Here is a 22,068-nt window from a genome sequence, read left to right on the forward strand (position 1 = left end):
AATTTAAATAGGTCTCTTTTTGGCTCTCGGTTGTTTTCATTATCCGAACCCCTGAATGAGTCCTGATTGGTCTAATGTAGCTGTTAATCTATGAATTACCAACAAAGCCTCACAGCCTGCCTCCTACCTGAAAGGTACATTTTGTTCTGTTCGGCGTCGAGAAACTGGGGAAAAAAGTCTCTAATTTATTGACTACCGCTATCGCTGTTTGCAGGACAAATTTAGGAAAAAAAAGGGGAGCGCGCCCATGCCCCTAGTTCCTGACCCGCGCTGGCTCCGGCCCCTGCCCGCAGGGCAGGCGGCAGCGCCCCTCGCCGGCCGCAGGGCAGGCCGCAGTGCCCGGTACCGCCACTGCTCACACTGCGCAGCCGCCGCTGGTCGCGCAGCAACGGTCCGCGTCGCCGGCACAGTTTGTGGCGATGTCGGAGGAGTCGGCGCAGGGCCGGCGGGTCTTCCTCAACCATCTCGACTCTTACTGCGGCCGCAGCATCGGCGAGGTGACCGCGGAGGGGCGGTTTCTCCCACAGCGGTCGCTGCCTGAGACGCCACCGCCCTCCTGCCTGCCCCAGCCCTTCACGGGGAGCTCCCGCCTGTCCCTCGGCTGGTAGCGCAGCAGGAATCTCTGGTTGGCCTCCAAGGTGGCTGGGATCACCTAAAATAGCTGCTAAGGAAATGAACTGGGGGCAAGAAGGGATTAAAAGGAGGAGAAAAATGAAAGTTAGGGGCAGGAGGTGTGGATAATGCAGGTCGGGAGACCTCAGGCAACAGCTGATCGCTGTGGAGAGAGAACAGATCTCTGAGATAACACCAGCCTGAGAAGAGTCAGGCTGTGAAGAGACACCCAGGGACTCCTTTGACTTTGAGGTGTAGGATGTAAGTCATTACATATGGGGTTGAGGAGTCCCTAATGTTTTCCTGTTCAGTGGAAAGGTGTGTTACTTACAACAGGATCAGAGGTAGTTGGGACCTTCCCAAGATCATGAGAAGCTGTGTAGGGTTCAATATATATTTGCATACAAGTGTGTGTCTTGTATAATTGCAGTATTTATCCACATGTGTTGTTGGGGCATCACTTGAAAGCATAGAAGAGGAGGAGGAGGAAGAGGAAGATAATTCGGCTGCTGAAGTTTCTAATAGGCCAAAGGAGGGAGTCTACCGAATAGTGGGTACCCTTTCTAAACCAGAGAGTACTAAACCAAGTTTTGCAGAGGAAAGGTATTCGGTAAGTGTTTTACTTCAGATTGCTTTAGACAATAGAAATATTGACATGAAATAGGTCATGTAAAATGGCCTGCATTAATAAACTGGTATTTTGTTGCTGCTGGCAGCTGTACACATGTATTTTGTTTCTTCTGCTTCCTCCATGCTGTTGTCTTCTCTGATAGGTCTGATACAGCAAATTGTAGAAGGAGGGAACTCAGACTCAAAGTAGACTTTTTAGAAAATATAGTTATGGACAGGACATCATCTATCTTCATGATCTGCAGATCTGCTTTCTTTTTTCCTTCAGAACACACACCTCAAGTGTCTCTTGTCTCTTCTGTGTCTTTTATCACCATTTTAAAGGTAGTGGTGCTGGAATCAAAGTTAGTGTCCCCCTTCTTAATTCTTCACTGAAATCAGCTTTCACTAGCAGCTAATTGTTCTGAATACTTGGATCTTTTTATGAAGATATGTCCAGAGTTTAGTTAACTGTAAGAGACTTGCTTTTAAGAATGTAATTGCTTATTGCTTGATTTAGTTTTCTGAAACTAAAGTTGCCTCTGTCTCAAATTGAACATCCAGAATCTCTTCAAAGATTTAAAAAATATTAGTGTAAACCTCTATACAGCTGAGCTGTTCAATCATTAATTTATGGCTGGTGGAATTTAATCTTAATCATTACTCTTGCCCAAAGTGTTTGTTGGACTTGCCCAAGTGATGCAAGGAATACAACAAAAACAACAGGATGCAATTTTGCAAGTAAATGGACTTCTTTTTTTTTTGTCTTCTCCATTCTGCCACTTTGTTTAGAATGACTATAAAGATTATTTTTTTGATACTCACAATTGCACTGAAAATATGAATCCTGAAATATCAGTAAAAATTGTACATCATCTTGAACTATATTAATGTGTACTGTAAATTAGAAGTTTCAGCATTTGATTTACATTTCATCACTTTATTTGTAAAATTTGATACACGTGTTATGAATTATTCTAACATCCTACTTTTAGAAAAATACATTCTACCAGTAAATTAAACCTGAACAGAAAGAAGGAAATTTTGGATTTTTTTTTCTCCTTTTTTTCTTTTACTTAATGACAGATAATAACAATCTTTTTCTCCAGGTGTCTTCTCGAGAAGAGTTCTTAAGTCACTTGCTTGAGTGTGAGATTGTTTTGTATAATATCACTGAGGATGCAAACCAAATAGAGGAAGCGATATGGGCTGCTTCTGGTTAGTATAGCTATCAACTATAACAGAAAGCTTGTTGCTATACAGCCATCAAAATTTACCATAAATGTATAATGAAATTCTTTGAGATTTAGAGTTTACTGTAATATGAAACTGGGTTCCTTGATGAAGAAATGCCACAGGAATTGTTCTGTTAGTTAGCAAGGAGCCATGGAATTCACACTAGCATTCATAAGGTAGAAAAGCTGTCATGGAATGCTCCAGCAAATAACGTATCTGTGTAGGCAGTTATTTCCCTAAATAACTATCAACCATCATCTTATCTATTTACACTGGGAGATGGGTAGAATATTTGCTCCTGTAATATTCAAATAATGTTTCAATATTTTATGTAATTATTTAAAAAATATTTTTACTTAGAAGTCCAATAAAAAGTACTGCTAATGGTCTTTCTGAGTCTTTCTCCTGATTGTTAGATCCAATTTCTAATGATTATCTAGAATCTTTCTATGGCAACAGCACAGTATTGTTCTTTATATGATAGTTAAGCTAAATGATGCTTTCCTGTTTGTAGCATAAAGACTTGGATATCATCGTAAGTTACATAACTCACATTTAATTATTTTGCTTTAAATTAAAATAAGGAAGTTTAATTCTGTAGTTTTTATATTTCAGTCATGACAAAACCCACACTTTTATTTTCTTTCAGTACCTTAGTAGTCAATAAACATTAATAGTTCATTTCTTCCCATAACCCCACACTCAATATATAGCTCTTTGTAGGTTATGTTTATTTACAGTAATTTGATTCTTTATTACCATTATTTTTCAATTTTTTTATTTACTGATTATTTTATACCAACCCAAATAAAGAGTATTTGCTTAAAAATACATAACCCATTGAACATTATGGTATAAATGTCTATACAGGACCTTTATGTAAAAGCAAAAATACAGTTCGAGAAATACAGTTCAAAATAAATTAAAAACTTTTCTTTCATTTAACAGCCCTACATATGGAAATAGAGCATTTTGCAACACAGAAGTTATTCATCCTCATTTCAACAATAATGAGCTGGGCAAAAAGCAAACCCCCTGACCCCGTGAGTAATATGAAAATGTGAATTATTTATTTTTAACTGAATATTTCCATTGAATAGAAAATATTCATTAAATTACATTAAACAAAATATTTTATTATGTACTTCAACAATAGCAAATGAAGCTAGTGTCAGCAAGTGTGTTTTTTCTCATGATCCTTTTGCCCTGAACTTACTGCTGAAATTGTTAAATTTATTCTGTTGGACAATTTAAATTGGTAAATTTATTTTGTCGCTGGTAAGGCACTGGAATGAGTTGTCCAGGGAAGCTGTGAATGCTCCATCCCTGGCAGTGTTCAAGGCCAGGTTGGACAGAGCCTTGGGCAACATAGTTTAGTGTGAGGTGTCCCTGCCCGTGGCAGGGGGGTTGGAACTAGATGATCTTAAGGTCCTTTCTAACCCTCACTATTCTATGACTCTAAGAAGGCTACGATGATATAGGCAGGCATTAGGAACTGCTCAGACAAGACATTAAAGCTATGTTAACCACAACATGCTGTGTCTTTCAGTCATGAAAAAATCCCATATTTACTACATATTTGATGAAATACGTATTTAAATTAGTGTATGGAGAGATAAATAGATACATCTTTATATATGGTAAGTATCATCAGGAGCCATGGGGTATGCTTTGTAGTATGCTGTTGCAGTTCTCAAATTCACTGTTACAGAAATAGTTTTTCAAGCTTCTGTAATGCTGTATATATAATTAAAATTCACGTTTCTTAAAATATAAAAAGTAGTTTAAAATCTTACTGTGAAAATTGAACTATTGAAGCTTTCAAAATGTTGAACCTCAAATATCAGAATCAGAAATTTTAATAATTTAAATTAAACCCAAGTTAAAACAGATTTTAAAACTATTTTGAAGAACTTATTTTAATCATTTAGCCCTTTAAATATTGTCCTACAACATGTGTAGCAGCTACATTTTTTCCTTTGCAGGAAGATCCTGCGATTGCTTTTACTGATGAAGATTATCGCAGGAGAAAAGCTCATCCGAACTTTACAGATCATATAAATGCTGAAAAACTCATTCTCAAACTTGGGAAAACTGTATGTAAAAATTGTTTTTATAAAAATTGATTGATTGGTCTTCTTACAGTGAGCATTAGCTTAGTAAAGGAAATTATCAACAATTTGAATATTTAAGAGTGTTTTATTCTTTTATATGGATATGGATATCATCAATATCGGTAACATCAATTATTAATAAAATACCAAGTGCAGAGAATACTATAATGTCATTTGAAACATAAGTGTCTGCATAATACAAATCCCAAATTCTGTCTTTATTCTTTAGGTAATAAGTAAATCATGCTAATTTCATTTAAAAAACATATTGTCTCATTGGTTGTACCAGAGAGAAAGCTGAGGCCTATTTGGGGAAAGACTTGAGGATGAAAGAATGTAGAGGGAAGGGATATTAGTGTAGTTTTAAAGGAAAGCAGCATCTTAAATATGAGCAAGTTATGTTAATATTATGTTTCATCTGAATACTTGGAAGATGTTCTGGCCACACCTAGCATGTTCTTGGATAGTTTGTGCTCTTGGATCAGAAGGCTTATTGACTTTTATTCCACCCTATAATTCACTTTAAATTCATGGCTATAGAGCTGATTTGGAGTATCTAGAATACGTGTTATTACTTCTTATGTGTTCTAAAATCACTTCCTTTAGCTTCATTTGTTTCAACCAGATTAGACTCTTCATCCTGCCAGAGAACAGACCATGCCTCTCTTTGTATTTAAGAGCTATTATTAAATACATATCTCAGACTGTGGTTCACAACTCGGGAAAAGTGACGCTGTTGCTATTAGCAATGGAGTATTGTGGAGGTTATGAAAGAAAACTGGAAGACAATGAAATGCTTTGTATGATGAAGGTGCCATTTGGTCATTCTCTTTGTGGGGTAGCAATCTCCCAAAATAAATACAATTTAGTATCCATTGTAGAAATTTAGCAGGCTACTTATAGAAGGGCAAAAACCCCTTTGGTCGGGTTTGATTACGCACTTCTCATCTTATGCCCTGCTGAGAAAATAGCACTAGAAATTGTATTTTATTCTAACATGGATTTAATAGTACAGAATGTCGTACAGAATGTCAGTAAAATTTGGTAAATAGTTTTACTGTGCTAACTTGAAGTTTTAAGCCTACAGAATAACCTTCATACTTGTAGTATTAAAAACATGAAGATTATAAACAGCCTCCACCAAACCTCTCAACAACTTCTGCCACCAGTAACACCCAGATGAACCACTGACTCAGATTTTATGATAAGTCCAAAGCACTGAGTCACTAGTAACAAAGTTATTAAAGTAATTAGCTTCTAAATGTTTGCCAGGCTGGAATGTCTATTGAGAAGACACTGGAACAATATACAACAATTTGAATATTTTTACTACATACCTCTTGTCAGCCTTTCAAAAGAGCCCTTTTTCTCCAGAACTCTAGGGACAGCATCAATGGGTATCATTGCCTCTGTTTGGTTTCTGTCAGCATTTTGGAAGAGGAGGGCTCTAAAGCATGTATTCTTCCTAGTAGATCAACATTAGCTTCCTGTGACTGGCAGTTGTATCAGAGAGAGCCAGTGACACCGCTTGTATGCGGTGTCAGCAAGTAGATGACCTGCTAAAGCAGGTGGTTGAACTGAGGGAGGACATGGAAAGGTTGAGAGGTTTCAGAGAGTGTGAAAGTGAAATTGATTGGTGGAGCCACACCCTAAGGCAAGGGCAGAGAGAAGTGGTTGAACAAGTGATAGATCCCCTTCCCTCCTACCATCAGATAGAAGGAGTAAACTTAAGGGGCAAGGAAGTATGGAGGGAGGTCCCTCCTCAGAGAGGTAAGCAAAAACCCTCACAATCCCTTCCATCCTCCCAGTTGCCCTTGAGTAACAGGTATGAGGTCTTGGAACTACAGGGCCAGGTAAATGGAGATGGAGGGGTAGATCTATCTAGTGAGTCACCTAGGGCTTGTCACTCACCCCCATGCCTTAGAACTTCCTTAATGAAGAAGAAAATAAGAGTAATTGTAGTGGGTGACTCCCTTCTGAGGGGAACAGAAGGGCCCATTTGTCGACCTGATCCATCCCACAGGGAAGTCTGCTGCCTACCTGGGGCTCGGATTAGAGATGTTAAAAGGAAACTCTCTGATCTGGTGCAGCCCTCTGACTACTATCCGCTGCTGTTTTTTCAGGTTGGCAGCGATGAAATTATTACAAGCAGGGCAAGGGCAATGAAGAGAGACTTCAGGGGCTTGGGACAGCTGGTTAGAGGGTCTGGAGCGCAAGTGGTGTTTGCCTCCATACCTGTTACAAGCAAAGGTGAAGAGATAAATAGGAAGAGACTGCAGATTAATGTATGGCTATGGGACTGGTGCCAAAGGCGGGGTTTGGGTTTTTCAATCATAGGCTGCTATATGAGACACCTGGTTTGCTGGTGGCAGGTGGGATGCATCAGTCCCAGAGGGGGAGAAGGTTTCTGGGGCAGGAGTTAGCAGGGCTCATTGACAGGGCTTTAAACTAGGTAGGAAGGGAGAAGGGGAGATAACTGGGCCTATTGGGGACAAGCCCAAGAGAAACATGCTAGGGCTTGAAGAATGGCAGACTAGGGAGAACTCTCAATCTATTGTTTCATTTGAGGGAAAAGGTAGTTGTTTAAACCCTGTCCTGCAGGGTAAAAAGGTACCTGGGCAAGAGTTAGTAGAGCTCACTCACAGAGCTCTAGGTTTGATTCGAAGTGCAAGGGGGTTGAAGCTGGGTTTGAACTAGTGGGGCAATGTTCTAGTATGAATGAAGACCAGAAGGCCTCCCATCTTCCAAGGGTGCCACTAGCATACTCAGCTCGCTCCCTGAAATGCCTGTACACCAATGCACGCAGCATGGGGAATAAACAGGAGGAGTTAGAAGTCTGTGTGCGGTCTAAAGGTTATGACCTGGTGGCAATTACAGAGACATGGTGGGACAGCTCACATGACTGGAATGTGGTTATGGATGGCTATGTCCTTTTTAGGAAAGATAGATCAGCAAAGCGAGGTGGTGGAGTTGCTCTTTATGTGAAAGAGCGACTAGAATGTATTGAGTTCTGTCCAGGGACAGATGAGGACCAAGTGGAAAGTCTGTGGGTACGAATTAAGGGACAGGCTGGTACGGGTGGCACAGCTGTGGGGGTCTATTATAGACTTCCTGATCAGGACGAAGGATTTGATGAGGCTTTCTACAGGCAATTGAAAGCAGCCTCATGACTACATGCCTTGGTCCTTATGGGGGATTTTAACTACCCTGATATTTGCTGGAAGACTTAAACAGCCAGTCATTCACAGTCTAGGCGGTTCCTCCAGTGCACTGATGATAACTTCTTAATGCAAATGGTGGACAAACCAACTAGGAAAGGAGCACTGCTGGATCTGGTACTCACCAACAGGGAGGGTCTGGTTGAAGTAGTGATGGTCAATGGCAGCCTGGGCTGCAGTGACCTTGAAATGGTGGAGTTTAGGATCTTGTGTGGGAGGAATAGAATACCTAGCAAGGCCACATTTCTGGATTTCCGAAGGGCAAACTTTGGCCTCTTCAATCAATTGCTAAGGGAAGTATCATGGCAAAGGTTACTAGGTGGTAAAGGGGCTCAAGATAGTTGGTCAGCATTCAAGGACCACTTCTTCAAAGCTCAGGATCAGAGTGTCCCAATGAGTAGGAAGTCAAGTAGGGGAGCCAGGAGACCAGCATGGTTAAACAAGGAACTGCTGGGCAAACTTATATGGAAAAAGAGAATCTATGGATTACGGAAGGAGGGGCTGGCCACTTGGGAGGAATATAGGACAGCTGTTAGAGGATGTAGGGAAGCAATTAGGATAGCTAAGGCCTCCTTGGAACTTAATCTGGCAAGTCGGGTCAAGGACAATAGAAAGGGCTTCTTCAAATACATAGCGAATAAAACTAACACAAGAAGCAGTATAGGCCCACTGCTGAATGAGGTAGGTGCCCTGGAGACAGAGGATATAAAGAAGGCAGAGGTGCTGAATGCCTTCTTTGCCTCTGTCTTTACTCCTGCAGACTCTCCCCGGGAGACCCAGATTCCTATAGCCCCGGAAGGAGTCAGGATAAAGGAGGAGTTTGCTTTGGTAGATAAGGATTAGGTTAGGGATCAGTTAAGTAATCTGGACATCTATAAATCAATGGGTCCGGATGGAATACACCCGCGGGTGCTGAGGGAGCTGGCGGATGTCATTGCTGAGCCACCCTCCATCATCTTTGGTAAGTTGTGGGAAACAGGTGAGGTGCCTGAGGACTGGAGGATGGCAAATGTCATGCCAGTCTATAAGAAGGGCAAGAAGGAGGACCCAGGTAATTATAGACCAGTCAGCCTTACCTCTATCCCTGGAAAGGTGATGGAACAACTTATTCTTGACACCATCTCTAGACATATCAAGGATGAGGGGGTCATTAAGAGCAGCCAACATGGCTTTACCAAGGGGAAGTCATGTTTGACCAACATTATAGCCTTCTATGAGCAAGTAACTAGGTGGATGGATGATGGTTAGAGCGGTAGATGTGGTTTTTCTTGATTTCAGTAAGGCATTTGATACTGTCTCCCACAGCATCCTCATAGATAAGCTAAGGAAGTGTGGGCTTGACGATCAGGTAGTGAGGTGGATCAAGAACTGGTTGAAGGAAGAAGGCAGAGAGTTGTGGTCAATGGGGCAGAATCTAGCTGGAGGTCTGTGACTAGCGGAGTCCCTCAGGGGTCGGTGCTGGGACCAGTGCTGTTTAATATTTTCATCAACGACCTGGATGAGGGAACTGAATGTACCCTCAGCAAGTTCACTGATGATACTAAACTGGGAGGAGTGGCTGACACACCAGAGTGTTGCCATTCAGTGAGACCTGGACAGGTTGGAGAGTTGGGAGGAGAGGAACTTGATGAAATTCAACAAGGGCAGTGTAGAGTCTTGCATCTGGGGAAGAACAACCCCATGTACCAGTACAGGTTGGGGGCTGACCTCCTGGACAGTAGTGAAGGGGAAAGGGACCTGGGGGTCCTGGTGGATAGGAGGATGACCACGAGCCAACAATGTGCCCTTGTGGCCAAGAAGGCCAATGGCATCCTAGGGTGCATTAGAAAGGGTGTGGTTAGTAGGTCAAGAGAGGTTCCCCTCCCCCTCTACTCTGCCTTGGTGAGGCTGCATCTGGTTTATTGTGTCCAGTTCTGGGCCCCACAGTTCAAGAAGGACAGGGAATTGCTTGAAAGAGTCCAGCGCAGAGCTACAAAGATGATTAAGGGAATGGAACATCTCTCCTATGAGGAGAGGCTGAGGGAGCTGGGACTCTTTAGCTTGGAGAAGAGGAGACTGAGGGGTGACCTCATCAATGTTTACAAATATGTAAAGGGTGAGTGTCAGGATGATGGAGCTAGGTTTTTTTGCAGTGATGTCCAGTGATAGGACAAGGGGCAATGGGTGTAAACTGGAGCATAGGAGGTTCTATGTGAACATCAGGAAAAATTTCTTTACTGTGAGAGTGACAGATCACTGGAACAGGTTGCCCAGGGGGGTTGTGGAGTCTCCTACGTTGGAGATATTCAAGGCCCGCCTGGACAAGTTCCTGTGTGATGTACTCTAGGTTACCCTGCTCTTGCAGGGGGTTGGACTAGATGATCTTTTGAGGTCCCTTCCAACCCTTAGGATTCTGTGATGGCTGGTGACTTTTGGATGATGATTCTTACACATTTTTAAGTTCAGTAGCACCTGAGGAATGTGCCATGTGTTAAATAAATGACAGTGTCCCTGCAAAGAGCTCAACAGAGTTCAGCAGCCTTCTTAGCCATGTGGAGAAGATCTTGCTGTTCTTGCTAGAAGAATTTCTTAGCCCTGGTATCTGTTCAGAGTGCCATTCAAAGGCTGTTGTTGCTTAAAGCAAGGTTTCACCCTCTGAGTTAGTGTATCTCCCACAGATTTTGCTCAAAATTCAGCAAGAATTATGAGCTAGAAGTTTTTGCTTTTTACCACTAGCAATTCTTTACCTTTGTGGCAGAGCGTTCAGGCTATGTAGCTTTTCTCTGAACTCACTGACTGGGATCATGCAAAATTCAGAATCCTTGGAGAAACATCTGCCTACCACAGACAGAAGAGCTCTTCATCTCCCAGCTCTGTTCTCAGTGCAACTACAGTTCCTGTACCCATTAATGTACACCTATTTCCCTCTTCAAAGCCTAGAACAGATTATAATAGCTAGAATGTGACATCTGGTGGCTTTAATGAATATTACACAGGAACTTGAACTCATGACTAAACATGATGCATGTAACTGGACCTTGCCTAGTAATTGGCTTATTTTTTTAAATTCCGTATATCCAAGTCATCTTAAGGAGTACCTTCTCATGTGTGACTTGTGACCCTAAATAAATACTTTTAGAAGAACTGAACCTGTTTCAGAGCTTTGTATTTCAGTGAAGTATAGCACTCAGTGCCAAACTGTGGTTTGTCTCCACAATTGGCTACTGCAGAAGCTCCTGCAAGATAAGTAGAATAAAATCCTTTGTGTCACGTTCTTCTTAAGGGAGATGAGGAATAGTACTTCCTGTGCTTTCATAAGAGGCAGACTTTCCTGCTGGGAGATGGAAATTCTCCGGGGCATGTTTGCAGTCTGCCCAGAGCAATCGTGGGAGCTACTGCTCTTTGGGCACAAACTGTGTCATGGTACTACCCAAGCAAACTAAGTGTGGGAGTTCTTATGCAATCTGTAATGTTTTGGTAACAACCTGTTAAGAGGTTAACAACTGAGTTAAGATAGTTTTTATTGCAGTTTTATTTTTGAGTAGGGAGATAAAAGCACACAGGCAGATACCATATACTGATGTTTTAACTTGTCTTCCCTTTATATGATTCTTACATAAAGATTGACTGACACTGTTCTTAGTTTTATGTTTCTGAACCAGTATAAAATGATAATAAATCATGCTTTTTTTTTTTTTTTCACCAAAAAAAAAGGTCTCAAATCTGGGCATTTATTCCCTCTGCTGGTAAATATGGATTTTTTTACATAGTTATGTAGATACACAATGTTTAGGACCTTCACAACATGAGAATTATTTAATAATTTTGTTTCACCTTTAAAATTTCAAAGTGACTAGTCCTTAAGACGATTTTAATTCCCCCCCCCCCCCCCGTATAACCATCCTTAACACTGATCCAAGCAGTAACATTATATGTAAACAGGCAGGACAGGCAAATTAATTACATTATGTAACAATGGTCAGCAAAAAATGTGTGGGTTGATCATGGTGTGTGGCTAGAAAACACTTAGTTCATGGATTTGAGGTTTTGAGGTTTTTTTTTTTTAATTGTATATCGAAATGAAAGTAAAACGATTGTAAAATCATCATTCCAGCATTTCCCACATCTTTAGGCAAAGGCCAATATAATGCAATTAGAAAAATAGCTTCAATGAATTTCAGAATTATTTTTCTTGGAAACAGGAAGCAGAAGCATGAGTTATCCTGTTCACTTCATTGATTTATTTTCAGTTATTTTAGCACAATATTTTTTTAGAATTTCAGTTCAAACATAGATCAATTCTGATTGGGCAATGCTTGTTTTTTGACAGAAACCTTAGCAATATGACTTACAAAACTACAGGATATGCAACAGTTGACTTAGCTACAAATTTTAAGTGATAAAATTTACACACTCTGTATTCTCATTACATAAGTACTCTTGTTTCTGTGTAAGCCAGTATCCCATTTGCAGCACCATATTTTTTATTAAAACTTTCTCGTTGATTTTACTTCACAGAACAAACGTAAATTTTCAACTTACATTGTTGCCTCGGGACATCAATATGGAGCTGGGGAAGGAGTCTTGCACTACTTTTTTAAGGTAGACATCCTGCTATTTTTGAAGGTTCATTTAATTTCTAGGGAAAAACCACACTGGATTAATTCGTTTTAGTAGCTTTGGTATCATAAGCTTAATACTTTTGTAAACAAAACTGATGATTTGATCCACTTGAAGTGTTTTATCTACAGTGGAAGTGTTTTCCACTTTTTTGGGTCTATATTATAGTTTCTTAGTTTTTTTCTATAGTTTTTTAATAGTATCTCCATATGTACTTTACAGTGAGAATGTATCTCTCATATTAATGGAATCAGGAAAAATTTCTTTCTTCTCAACATTTTATTATCTTTTTTTCCAAGTATTTCTTTTATTTGGGATACAAAATAAAATGTGTCAAGATCAAGGAATATTTGAATTAAAGAAAATATTTTATATTCTATTAAAAAAAAATTGTTTTTAGTAGGCTTCCAGTCTGTATTTCTCAAGAATTCTTTCCCTACTGCAGTTCCATTAATAATTCAAGAAACTGAACTTCAAATCCTGAATATACAGATTTGCCTAGTAAATAAATGCTCCTTTTTCTACCTGTAGTTAAAAGTAACCTCTTTCTCCACACATTGCTCTCTATTTGTATTTTCAGAGAGGCTGGCTTAGTGAGACGCCTGCAATACCCATTTTTGGGGATGGAAACAATTTTATTCCAACCATTCATATTCTTGATTTAGCAGCGTAAGTAAAAAAAAAAAAAAAATTAAAAAAAATCCCCTGGACGATAACTAATACACAGCTAGATGACAAATCCAAATCTACTAGAGAGTACTGTTGCTTTTATGCAGTGGGTTTAAGAGCATTCTGCTACTAGGCATAGAGTTATGGAAACCTTATCTGACTGTTGCACTAGTACTAAGATTTTAAGAAATAACTAGCAGTAGTCCATTCAGAGTGTGATACCAATTAACTAGCACAGAAATGGATCTGGGCTCTACAACAGGCTAAGGTAGTATCTTCTACAGATGTTGTTTTTTATCCTTTAAACTTCTTTCCAAATTCCATATAAAATATCTAGCTGTGCTTCTTTATTAAGGAAAATACATGCTCTGAAAAGTTCTGCAAGATTCTACAAATTCTTTGTACTCTTTTTGAAAAGCATTCAACAACAAAATCCCAGTATGCTTCTCCAACTACTGGCCCTGACTGCGTTTGCTATGTTTCAGAGTGTTACAAAATGTAGCAGACCACAGGCCCAAGTCTCATTATATCCTTGCAGTAGATGGATCTATGCACACTCTGCAAGAATTAGTAAAGGTAAGAGATTTGATTCTTCCTTTTTTTTTTTTTTCCCGGATATCTTCAAGGTTTTAAAAAACATACATTTTACTAAAGTAGTGGTTCCTAGGTCTTCCTGAATTATCTTGTGTAATGACATAAAAAATATTTTTAAATCCTCTGAGACTTCTGTCCTTTGAACAAAATACATTATTTGGACTTGAATTTGCACAATTAACTCTTGCAGTATTATTGTTAACCTAAGTAGAAATTTTACATAAGAAAGTTACAGGATTCACAGTACTGTAATTAGATACTGAAAGTCTTCAGGCTTTTTTTATTATAATAAATGAAAGAACACCCAGATACATACGATCTATTTGGGAGCAGTCTGTGTGAATTTTGTAAAATACTTTCCAAGAAATACTTTCCAAAAAGTACTTTGAAATACTTTGGAAACCTCCTGAAGTTCTTTAATGTGGATAGCAAATATGGATCAGGGTGAACAAGCTGATGCAGTCTTCCCAGAGACTTTCAAAGTAGTCTTTCACCAAAAGCTGTTGAGAAGCAGCTAGGCACCCTAAGAAAAGCAGTTGGGTGCTTTCATGGATATGTCATTGTTTACAAATGGGAAATAGAGGGCAGGAGTCAATGGACAGCTCTTGTCGAGACAGGAAATACCCAGTAGAGAGAGACCTGCAGAGAGCTACCTTGGCAGGAAGCTGAACCAGCCAAGGTACACGGGACAGAAATACCTGGAGAAGTTACTTAAATACACAGTAGCTATTTATAGTTTAGGAAGTCTCTGAGCTGAAAATAGTTGAAGATTAGAAGAGTATCTGGAAGGAGCATCCTATCTGCTTTTCCCAAAAAAAGTGGTAAATGCTCCATCCCTGGCAGTGTTCAAAGGCCAAGTTTGACAGAGGCTTGGTGACATGGTCTAGGGTGAGGCGTCTCTGCTGACTGCAGGGGGGTTGGAACTAGATGATCTTAAGGTCCATTACAACCCTAACCATCCTATGAATCTATGATTCTTACTTTTGTTCACTAATGTCTGCTAATTGACATCATTTGAGACAGAATGCTGGCATATATGTAGATTTGATCTGTTGCTCTATATCAATTTTTACAATTTTATGGAATCTTTTCGACTGCAGTTTTGGGTTGTGGGTTTTTGTTGTTTGTTTTGTTTTGTTTAGTTGCAAGTACTAAAAAGGAAGTGGTGTATAGCAAAACAAAGCTGTTTAAACCTACATTGAAGTTAATATACTGTTCTTTGATCTATTTCAAATCAGTATACTGATTTTTCAGGTATTAGTGTAACATAAAATTTAAAGCACATTTTATACACAGAAATACCGTTCAATTTTTTTCTAAGAATTTTATTTGATAACTATATTTTTCTTTTCCTGATAGTGTATCAGTAAAAATGTTGGAACAGGAAGAACTGAGAAGATTCCAACAGAAGATGCGCTCCTGAGCAAAGGCTTAACAGTCAGTACTTTCCTTCTTTTTATTACTTAAGGAAAGAATAAGTATAATAACATGAAATACAGGTTATTTTTTTGTTTCACCAGAAAAAATAAACTCTAAAACATGCCTAAAAATATATAAAGTGAGTTTAACTAATATCTTAACCATCATAGAAGAGATTATTTTGAGGATTTACAGCCTGATTTAGAAAAGCGCCGAGCATACTAGAGCATTCTAACAAACCTACACAAAATGATAAAAATAACAAAAAAAAAAAAAAGTTAATATTGAGGTGCCACTAAGGTTAATGAACACAGCATACATAAATTATCTTGTAATTATCTAGTTACCTGGAATAAACTGTTCATAGGAGAAATAAACAAATTAGAACCTGGGTAGTTTGAAGATGGTACTTAGTAAATTTATGAAAGAGGTTATTGCCTGCAATTATATGAAATCTTTGCATTGTACAGAATGGTTGTTTAATGTTTCATGTTTTAATAGTTCATGAGAATATTTAAATACCAATATATATGGAAAATATTCATATTTTTAAAAAGCTTAGAATGCCTGTTTTGCTTTGTGCACAAAACTTTTTTTCTTATGCTTTAATTCTTTCCATTATCACCCCTCCATCCTGGTCTTTAGTTTAAGCTGTGTTCTTTTTAACAGGCATAGATTAAGCCTGTAAATAAATGTAGCTTTGCTCCCTCAGCAAATGCATTTGGATATGTTGCTTGTCAACCTGAGAATGGAATCTGGGCTTGTGAAAGAGTCTTTCAACATTAAGTGGGTTGCTCAGGAGGGACTGGTGGAGAACATTGAGCAAATTGTCAAGGAATACAAGCAAAGCCGAGGATTACTGGTAATGGTTTGGTGTATGCTATTTCAAAGTGCATCTTTCTTTTTTTTCTTCAACAGAAATGTCTATATAAAATGGTTATATAAACACAAACTTTAACTTCTTTAAGCAAAAATACATAGAAGACTGATACAGCTTAGTGAACATAAAACCTGGAAATTTAATGAACTAGTTAAAAAAGAAGTAATATTCATTAAAACAATAATCCTTTTCTTTCTTTTATGCCTAAAACTGAAACCCTGTAAATGCAAATAAGCTTCCTGATGGAGGAGATGCTGCTGTGAAACCAATTTCTGCATGCAATATATGGCATCCCTGGTATATTTTTCTCCAAGAGCACAATAACTGTATCTTTTATTTAGACTTTTTTATAATAGTCAGTAGTTAGGTGAGTATTTTGTGTCCATTATATTTAGTGAGCCAGGATATTCAACTGCAGTGCATTTTATCCTGCTCTGTTGCATAATGTTCTGAGCAACTTTGCTGTTTCCTGTATTAGCTTAACATTTAGAATTTCCATATTGAAATGTATAGGGAAGGTTATCGAAAGGTCCAGAAAAAGGCTGTCATACCTGCACATATTTATTGATATGATCAAGCCATTCAGCGTGTATAAATCGTGTTCAAACTTTGAACAGAATTTCAGGAGGTGTAAAACAAAATACTACTACAATTGCTCGATGTTATTAATTGAAAGTGCTTGTTTACCTCTGGAAGGAATATCAGGTCAGTGGCTGGGTTAAACTGCTCCATCTGACTACATATGCATCTAATTAAAAAAAAGAATCAGTACAAAATACACACATACAAGTGGATCTGAAATTTCTGAGGTAAAAATAACCATTGTAATGACAGCAACTCCACCTCAGCTGGGAAACACAGCTAGGGCATGTGTATAGTAGTCTGTCTGCCACCTCATTCCAGAATTCACTGGGTCCTGTTTATAGGGTTGTGTTTCATCTCTTTTGATTATACAAACACTAATAGTGCCACCACAAAACAGTCTGTGAGTCTACTAAATAGAAGCATACTTTTTCTCCAATGGTAACATCATACATTTAAATTAATTGTGTTCCTCAAAGCCTGTGGATGATGCAGGAGATACTCAGGGAGAAATATGCAAATTATTAAAACTAAAATGTATTTTCTGGTTTAGTTATAATTGTTATTTCCCATTAGTTATAGTAAAAAAGAGATTGTTCTTTTACATAAAAACATCCCTATTGTTTGAATGATGTTATATCTTTATCCTTTTTTTCCAGTCTCTCAAAATTTTCATTCATGGTCCTCCTGGGGTTGGCAAATCTACCATTGCTGAAGAACTCTGCAAACACTACAAGCTACATCACATAAAATCAAAAGATGTGATTTCTGAAGCAATAGCAAATCTGGTGTGTTGGTGTTTTCTAGTATTACTAGTATTTCAATTTCTGTGATTTCAAATTGTATGGCATAATTTAAAGATTAGTTTTAATTCCATTATTTTAGAATGGAAATATATTTTGACATTCTGATCACCTCTGGAGAGGGCATTATGCTCTTTCTGGAGACTGAAGGTTGTTCAGTTTCTCACTGTCCAGGAGCTTACATAAAATGAATTATTAATTTTTTTTTTCTTCTTTTACTACATCTTTGTATAAAACAAATTTGCGTATGGAATTTCTGAGCCTATTCTTATTGTCTTTTTGTCAGGAAGAAATTGTGGCTCCTAAAGACCTAGACACTGACAATGTGGGAGAGGTGGGAGAGGGAGATGATGGTGAGGAAGGGGAGCAGGGTGAAAATGTAGAAGACGCACAGGAGTTATTAGATACAGTAGAAGAAAACATGGAGCAGAATGCAGGTAGGAAGCACAAAGTACTAAGATGGGATTTAGGTAGCTAGTGCAACCTTATCCAATGGAAAATCAATCAGGAAATAAACTTGTGCTGTAGAACTTTTACTTCCTATTATAAGCAAGAATCATGCCCTGTCCATTTGTACGTATCTGTACACTATTTAAAAATCAAATACATTATAATTACACTATGTAAATTGTATATTAAAAGGGATATGTTTTTAAAACACTGTGTTTTTTTAATTGTAGAACTTCTATCTTTCTACTTTTTTATAAGTTTTATATAATTATTTTGAGCCTATAACTTGATATATAAGTAACAATGATACACTCGCATAAAATTCTTGGCTGCATATTAATAACATGTTTTCTTCTTGGAACAAGGAACATAATTTATATAAAAGTTGGTGAATAATATCTTTATCAAATTTGCAAATAAGTATTCTAGTAAGAAAAATAATTAGCGCACTGTCATACAAGCTTGTGGTGGGTTTTGAGTACCTTATACCTCATTTTGGCCATCTCTACAGTGTAATTAGTATTTAGTGAATCCTGTAAACAATTTTAAAGCCTGCAGATTGAAAAAGGTCTAAAAAAATTGCCATTACTAGAAAGTACTAATTCTCATCTATATATATGAATAAAATCATGTAGGTTTGGACTTAGTGCTTAACATTTTCCATGTGTTATAAAGTGATACCCCTTAAAAACGCATTCTACTACTGAAGGTTTACCTCATTTGGATCCTGTGTAGCTCTAAAACAATGAATTTGTAACACACCCAGAAGCTTCAATAATGAGATCCATGGCAGCATCAGCTCTGCATGTCTTGATTTGTTGTTAAAAGTAATAATGCCTTTTAAAATAATAACATACTGTTATGATCACAAGGGTTTATAAATATTTAAGACTTTTAAAAGCCAAAGCAAAACAAAGTAGAAAAGTGGAATCAATGGTTGCAAAAGGAGAAAAAATCAGCAAGAAAAACCCCAAACTTTTTACTCCCACATATTTGTGCAACAATGTAAGCCAAGTTAATTGACCAGTTCATATCTCATCTATTAATCTGAAAATGAAACCTGCAAAACCTATTTCATGCCTGTTTTGCAGGACTATCTTTAAGTCTTGCTATTAATTGTAAACAGAAAATTATTTTTTTTTGTCTCATGGGTTTTTTTTCCTATATGTTTTTTTTGCTGCTTCCATTAAAATCTGATGGTATTATTTTAAAAGCAAATAGACAAAGAAGAAAAAACCCGACAACAAAACCAAAAATGCTATTGTCATGTTTAGTATCTTAAAAGTTTTAATATTTATAACCTTGTAAACAGAAATGTAATTTTATTTTGTAGCTACACTTTTATATCCCATAGATCGCTGACAACATGTAATATACAAACAGTAACTCAAATTACTTTTTTTGGGGGGGGTCTAAATAGAAGTTTCTCCAATAAATAAAATGTTAGTAAAATAATTTCAGATATCTCTTTGCTATAAACTAGGTACCTATTAACCTACTTTGTGTCTTAGGTCAACTAGATGATGAGTATATTACTAAATTTATGAAGGACAAGCTCAAATCAATGCCTTGTAGGAATCAGGGATATGTTTTAGATGGGTTCCCAGAAACCTATGAACAGGCAAATGACCTTTTTAATTGTAAGTACTGCTACTTTTTTTTTTTTGTATTGCTACCTTTTTTATTGCTGCTTATATTGTCATCATTATTGTTCTCAGTGCCATATTAGTTGAAGTGCATCAGCACTGCAGTGACTGCAACACAGGACACAAAACAAAACTGTTTTCATATGATGCTTAAAATTTAAGAAAGATTATAAATCACCTTATTTAAATTAAGCACAACATAGTTTTCATACTTTCCTGGTAAAGTGCTAAGTAAATGCACAGATGTGATGATACATTCTTCTTCTGCAAAAACATTCGTTCTACTCAAGCAAACTCTGAGGCAGAATTTCTTCATAATATTTAAAGGGCTGCTTAATGAGCGGATGCAGCCAGGGCAGCAATATATGTTTTATCAGCCAGGTTAGAGTGGCTGTGTTAGATCAGCTACAGTAGATATGACTTCAGAGGAGCTCCGCAACATACATTTCTAATTGTGAGCAACCACTGTCCATGCATTAGGACCAAGAATTATCTCCATGTGTAAATTACATTGTGAGATTTGAAGGAAAACAGAAAACAGTCTCATTCAGTTTATTCTGTTGGGCTGTAAATCATCATGCTCATCAAGGCAGTTTACTGAGTATTCAGAAGAGCAGCCACTCAGTGGCAGAAACCATTTTAACCATAATACTGTGAAATATTTCTACTCACTGTTCTGTGCCTTGTCTCCATTTGTGTCAGAATGATGTACTTTGCAAGGGGGAGAGGCCAGGGTCAGGACATCAGTGTTAAAGTTGGACACATTTTAAAATTATACATGCATGTGCATACTTCCGCTGTATAGGCAAACAACTATCAGTGTCCCAGGGTAGAATTCTGTGGTGGCTTGCAGCACGAATTACATACTGAATCCTCTGTATGGTTTCCAGGACAGATTGGTTTCCAACAATTAGTATTATTTGAATATGGACAAACCTGTGTATGTACTGGGCACATTTTTAGGAAATATAATGATAGTGTTGCTTCAAATTAAAATGTCAATCATTTCTTACTTTTGTTTTAGTGGAAAGTGAAGATGAACAAGGAGCAAAAATCAAAATATCTAAATATGATACATTAATCACACCTGGTAAGTTTGATAGATTTCTTTTTAAATAAATTGAGGAGTTTTCAAATGCTGCTGCCACCAGCAAGGAGTCTAAAATACACTCCATCTGTTCATATTTAACACAGAATAAATATCTAATTCATGTAATGCTGCTGCCCTTTATTTGAAAGTGAACAATTAACCAGAAGGAAGGTTTGGGTTCAGTTTGTGGATATTTTATTCTTTTTGGTTGGTTTGTTGGTGTTTGGTTTTGTTTTTTTTTTCTGCGAAAATGCCGTCAACTGTTGGCTGGTAACAGTTATTATTTGTGAGATTAAAAATAAAAAAAATATTAATTGTGAGATTAAAAATACAGAGTGACAACTTTTGGTGACTTGACAGACAAGTGAGTTGTTAAATTTTCCAGTGTTACTTGCTGCATTCATAATATTATCTTTTTTTTTCCCCTCCTATTCTTATTGCATGTGTTGGTTGTATGAGAGCTTTCTCAGAAAATGTGGAGAACACTGCATTGCTGTTCTTCAGGTTTTTGTGCTGCTTACCGGAGGATTAGTCTTGCTGATAGGGCTAAGAAACAATTTGATGAAACTAGAGTATGTAGCTTCTTTACAGATGTGTCTCTTAGTATTGTTAGATTGCTCTAACTGGAAAAGTGGAATATAAGCATTTGATAATTAAAGTCTCTATAAAGATAAACAAGTCACATTAATTTATGTTGGATTATGTTTTAACGTTTAATATTAAAATACGTAAGAAAGATGAAAGACAATAAAAACTATGGGCACTGATAATGTGTTCTTCTTCACAGAATTCGTTATTTCATTGACTGCATCTGATGAATTCCTTATAAACAGAATAATAAATCTGCCAGAGAGCACTGTTGCTGGAACTCATTATACCCCGGACCGGTTCCTGCAAGCTTTGAATGTTTTCAGAGAGTTAAACACAGATGATAAGACTGTTCTCAACTATTTTGATGAAATTGAAATACATCCTCGGTTTATAGGTATGGAATAATAAAATTAGTAGATTAAGTATGCAACTGTGCATATATAAATAATATTTTCATTTCAGTGTACATATATATTTAATTATATACCTGCAAAAATATCTGTAATACTCATACGGATTCTAGATTGTTTTCGTACAGTTAACTTGTTTTGGTTTGGTTTTTTTTTTTTTTAAAAAAGAGGTTTAATTGTTGATTTTTGTAGGCTAAATGATTTTCAAAATAATTTTCTGATTTAGGATCTGGCATCCTTTCACACTGGAGTAATAGACTTATGGACTTTCAGTATTATTGTTGCTTGTATTTTTTCTTTAGACTTATCCTCAGATGTCATGACAATATATGGTTAATCTGTAAATAATGAAGCACGAAAGAAAATGATTGGAAATTAAAGGTAGAAGGCTAGGACTGAATCTGTTTTGCGCTATACCTGTGTGTGAGAGAATTTGTCTTCTCTACGAACTATCTAGAAAATTGTGATCTCTGGGAAATGTTGAGGAGACTACTAATTGGTTGTTCAAAACCAGCAAGATCAGGATGACAGCATTCTTAAGGAAAA

General features: G+C 37.4%; 1 protein-coding gene across 5 annotated transcripts in view; it reads left to right on the plus strand.

Annotated features, from left to right (window-relative positions):
• The first annotated feature begins 304 nt into the window (after positions 1 to 304).
• Positions 305 to 22,068, plus strand: part of AK7 (adenylate kinase 7) — a 29,643-nt gene continuing 7,879 nt past the window's right edge. The window contains exons 1-15 of one of the 5 annotated variants that reach the window (XM_061463949.1): positions 305 to 497; positions 1,043 to 1,222; positions 2,331 to 2,439; positions 3,406 to 3,500; positions 4,443 to 4,553; positions 12,287 to 12,370; positions 12,969 to 13,057; positions 13,543 to 13,633; positions 15,011 to 15,088; positions 15,783 to 15,932; positions 17,192 to 17,320; positions 17,622 to 17,772; positions 19,297 to 19,429; positions 20,463 to 20,521; positions 21,309 to 21,506. In XM_061463949.1, the coding sequence (XP_061319933.1) occupies positions 420 to 497; positions 1,043 to 1,222; positions 2,331 to 2,439; positions 3,406 to 3,500; positions 4,443 to 4,553; positions 12,287 to 12,370; positions 12,969 to 13,057; positions 13,543 to 13,633; positions 15,011 to 15,088; positions 15,783 to 15,932; positions 17,192 to 17,320; positions 17,622 to 17,772; positions 19,297 to 19,429; positions 20,463 to 20,521; positions 21,309 to 21,506 (1,735 nt within the window). In that variant the 5' untranslated portion in view covers positions 305 to 419. Of the gene's footprint in view, positions 498 to 522; positions 747 to 1,042; positions 1,223 to 2,330; positions 2,440 to 3,405; positions 3,501 to 4,442; positions 4,554 to 12,286; positions 12,371 to 12,968; positions 13,058 to 13,542; positions 13,634 to 15,010; positions 15,089 to 15,782; positions 15,933 to 17,191; positions 17,321 to 17,621; positions 17,773 to 19,296; positions 19,430 to 20,455; positions 20,522 to 21,308; positions 21,507 to 22,068 lie in introns of those variants that run through there. The other 4 variants (XM_061463948.1, XM_061463950.1, XM_061463952.1 and 1 more) reach the window with 4 other exon arrangements.

Source organism: Pezoporus flaviventris, unplaced genomic scaffold (genome assembly GCF_033815535.1).
Source record: "Pezoporus flaviventris isolate CSIRO_AGI_PZ_B2104156 unplaced genomic scaffold, CSIRO_AGI_Pfla_v1 ptg000036l, whole genome shotgun sequence".
Classification (NCBI taxonomy): domain Eukaryota; kingdom Metazoa; phylum Chordata; class Aves; order Psittaciformes; family Psittacidae; genus Pezoporus; species Pezoporus flaviventris.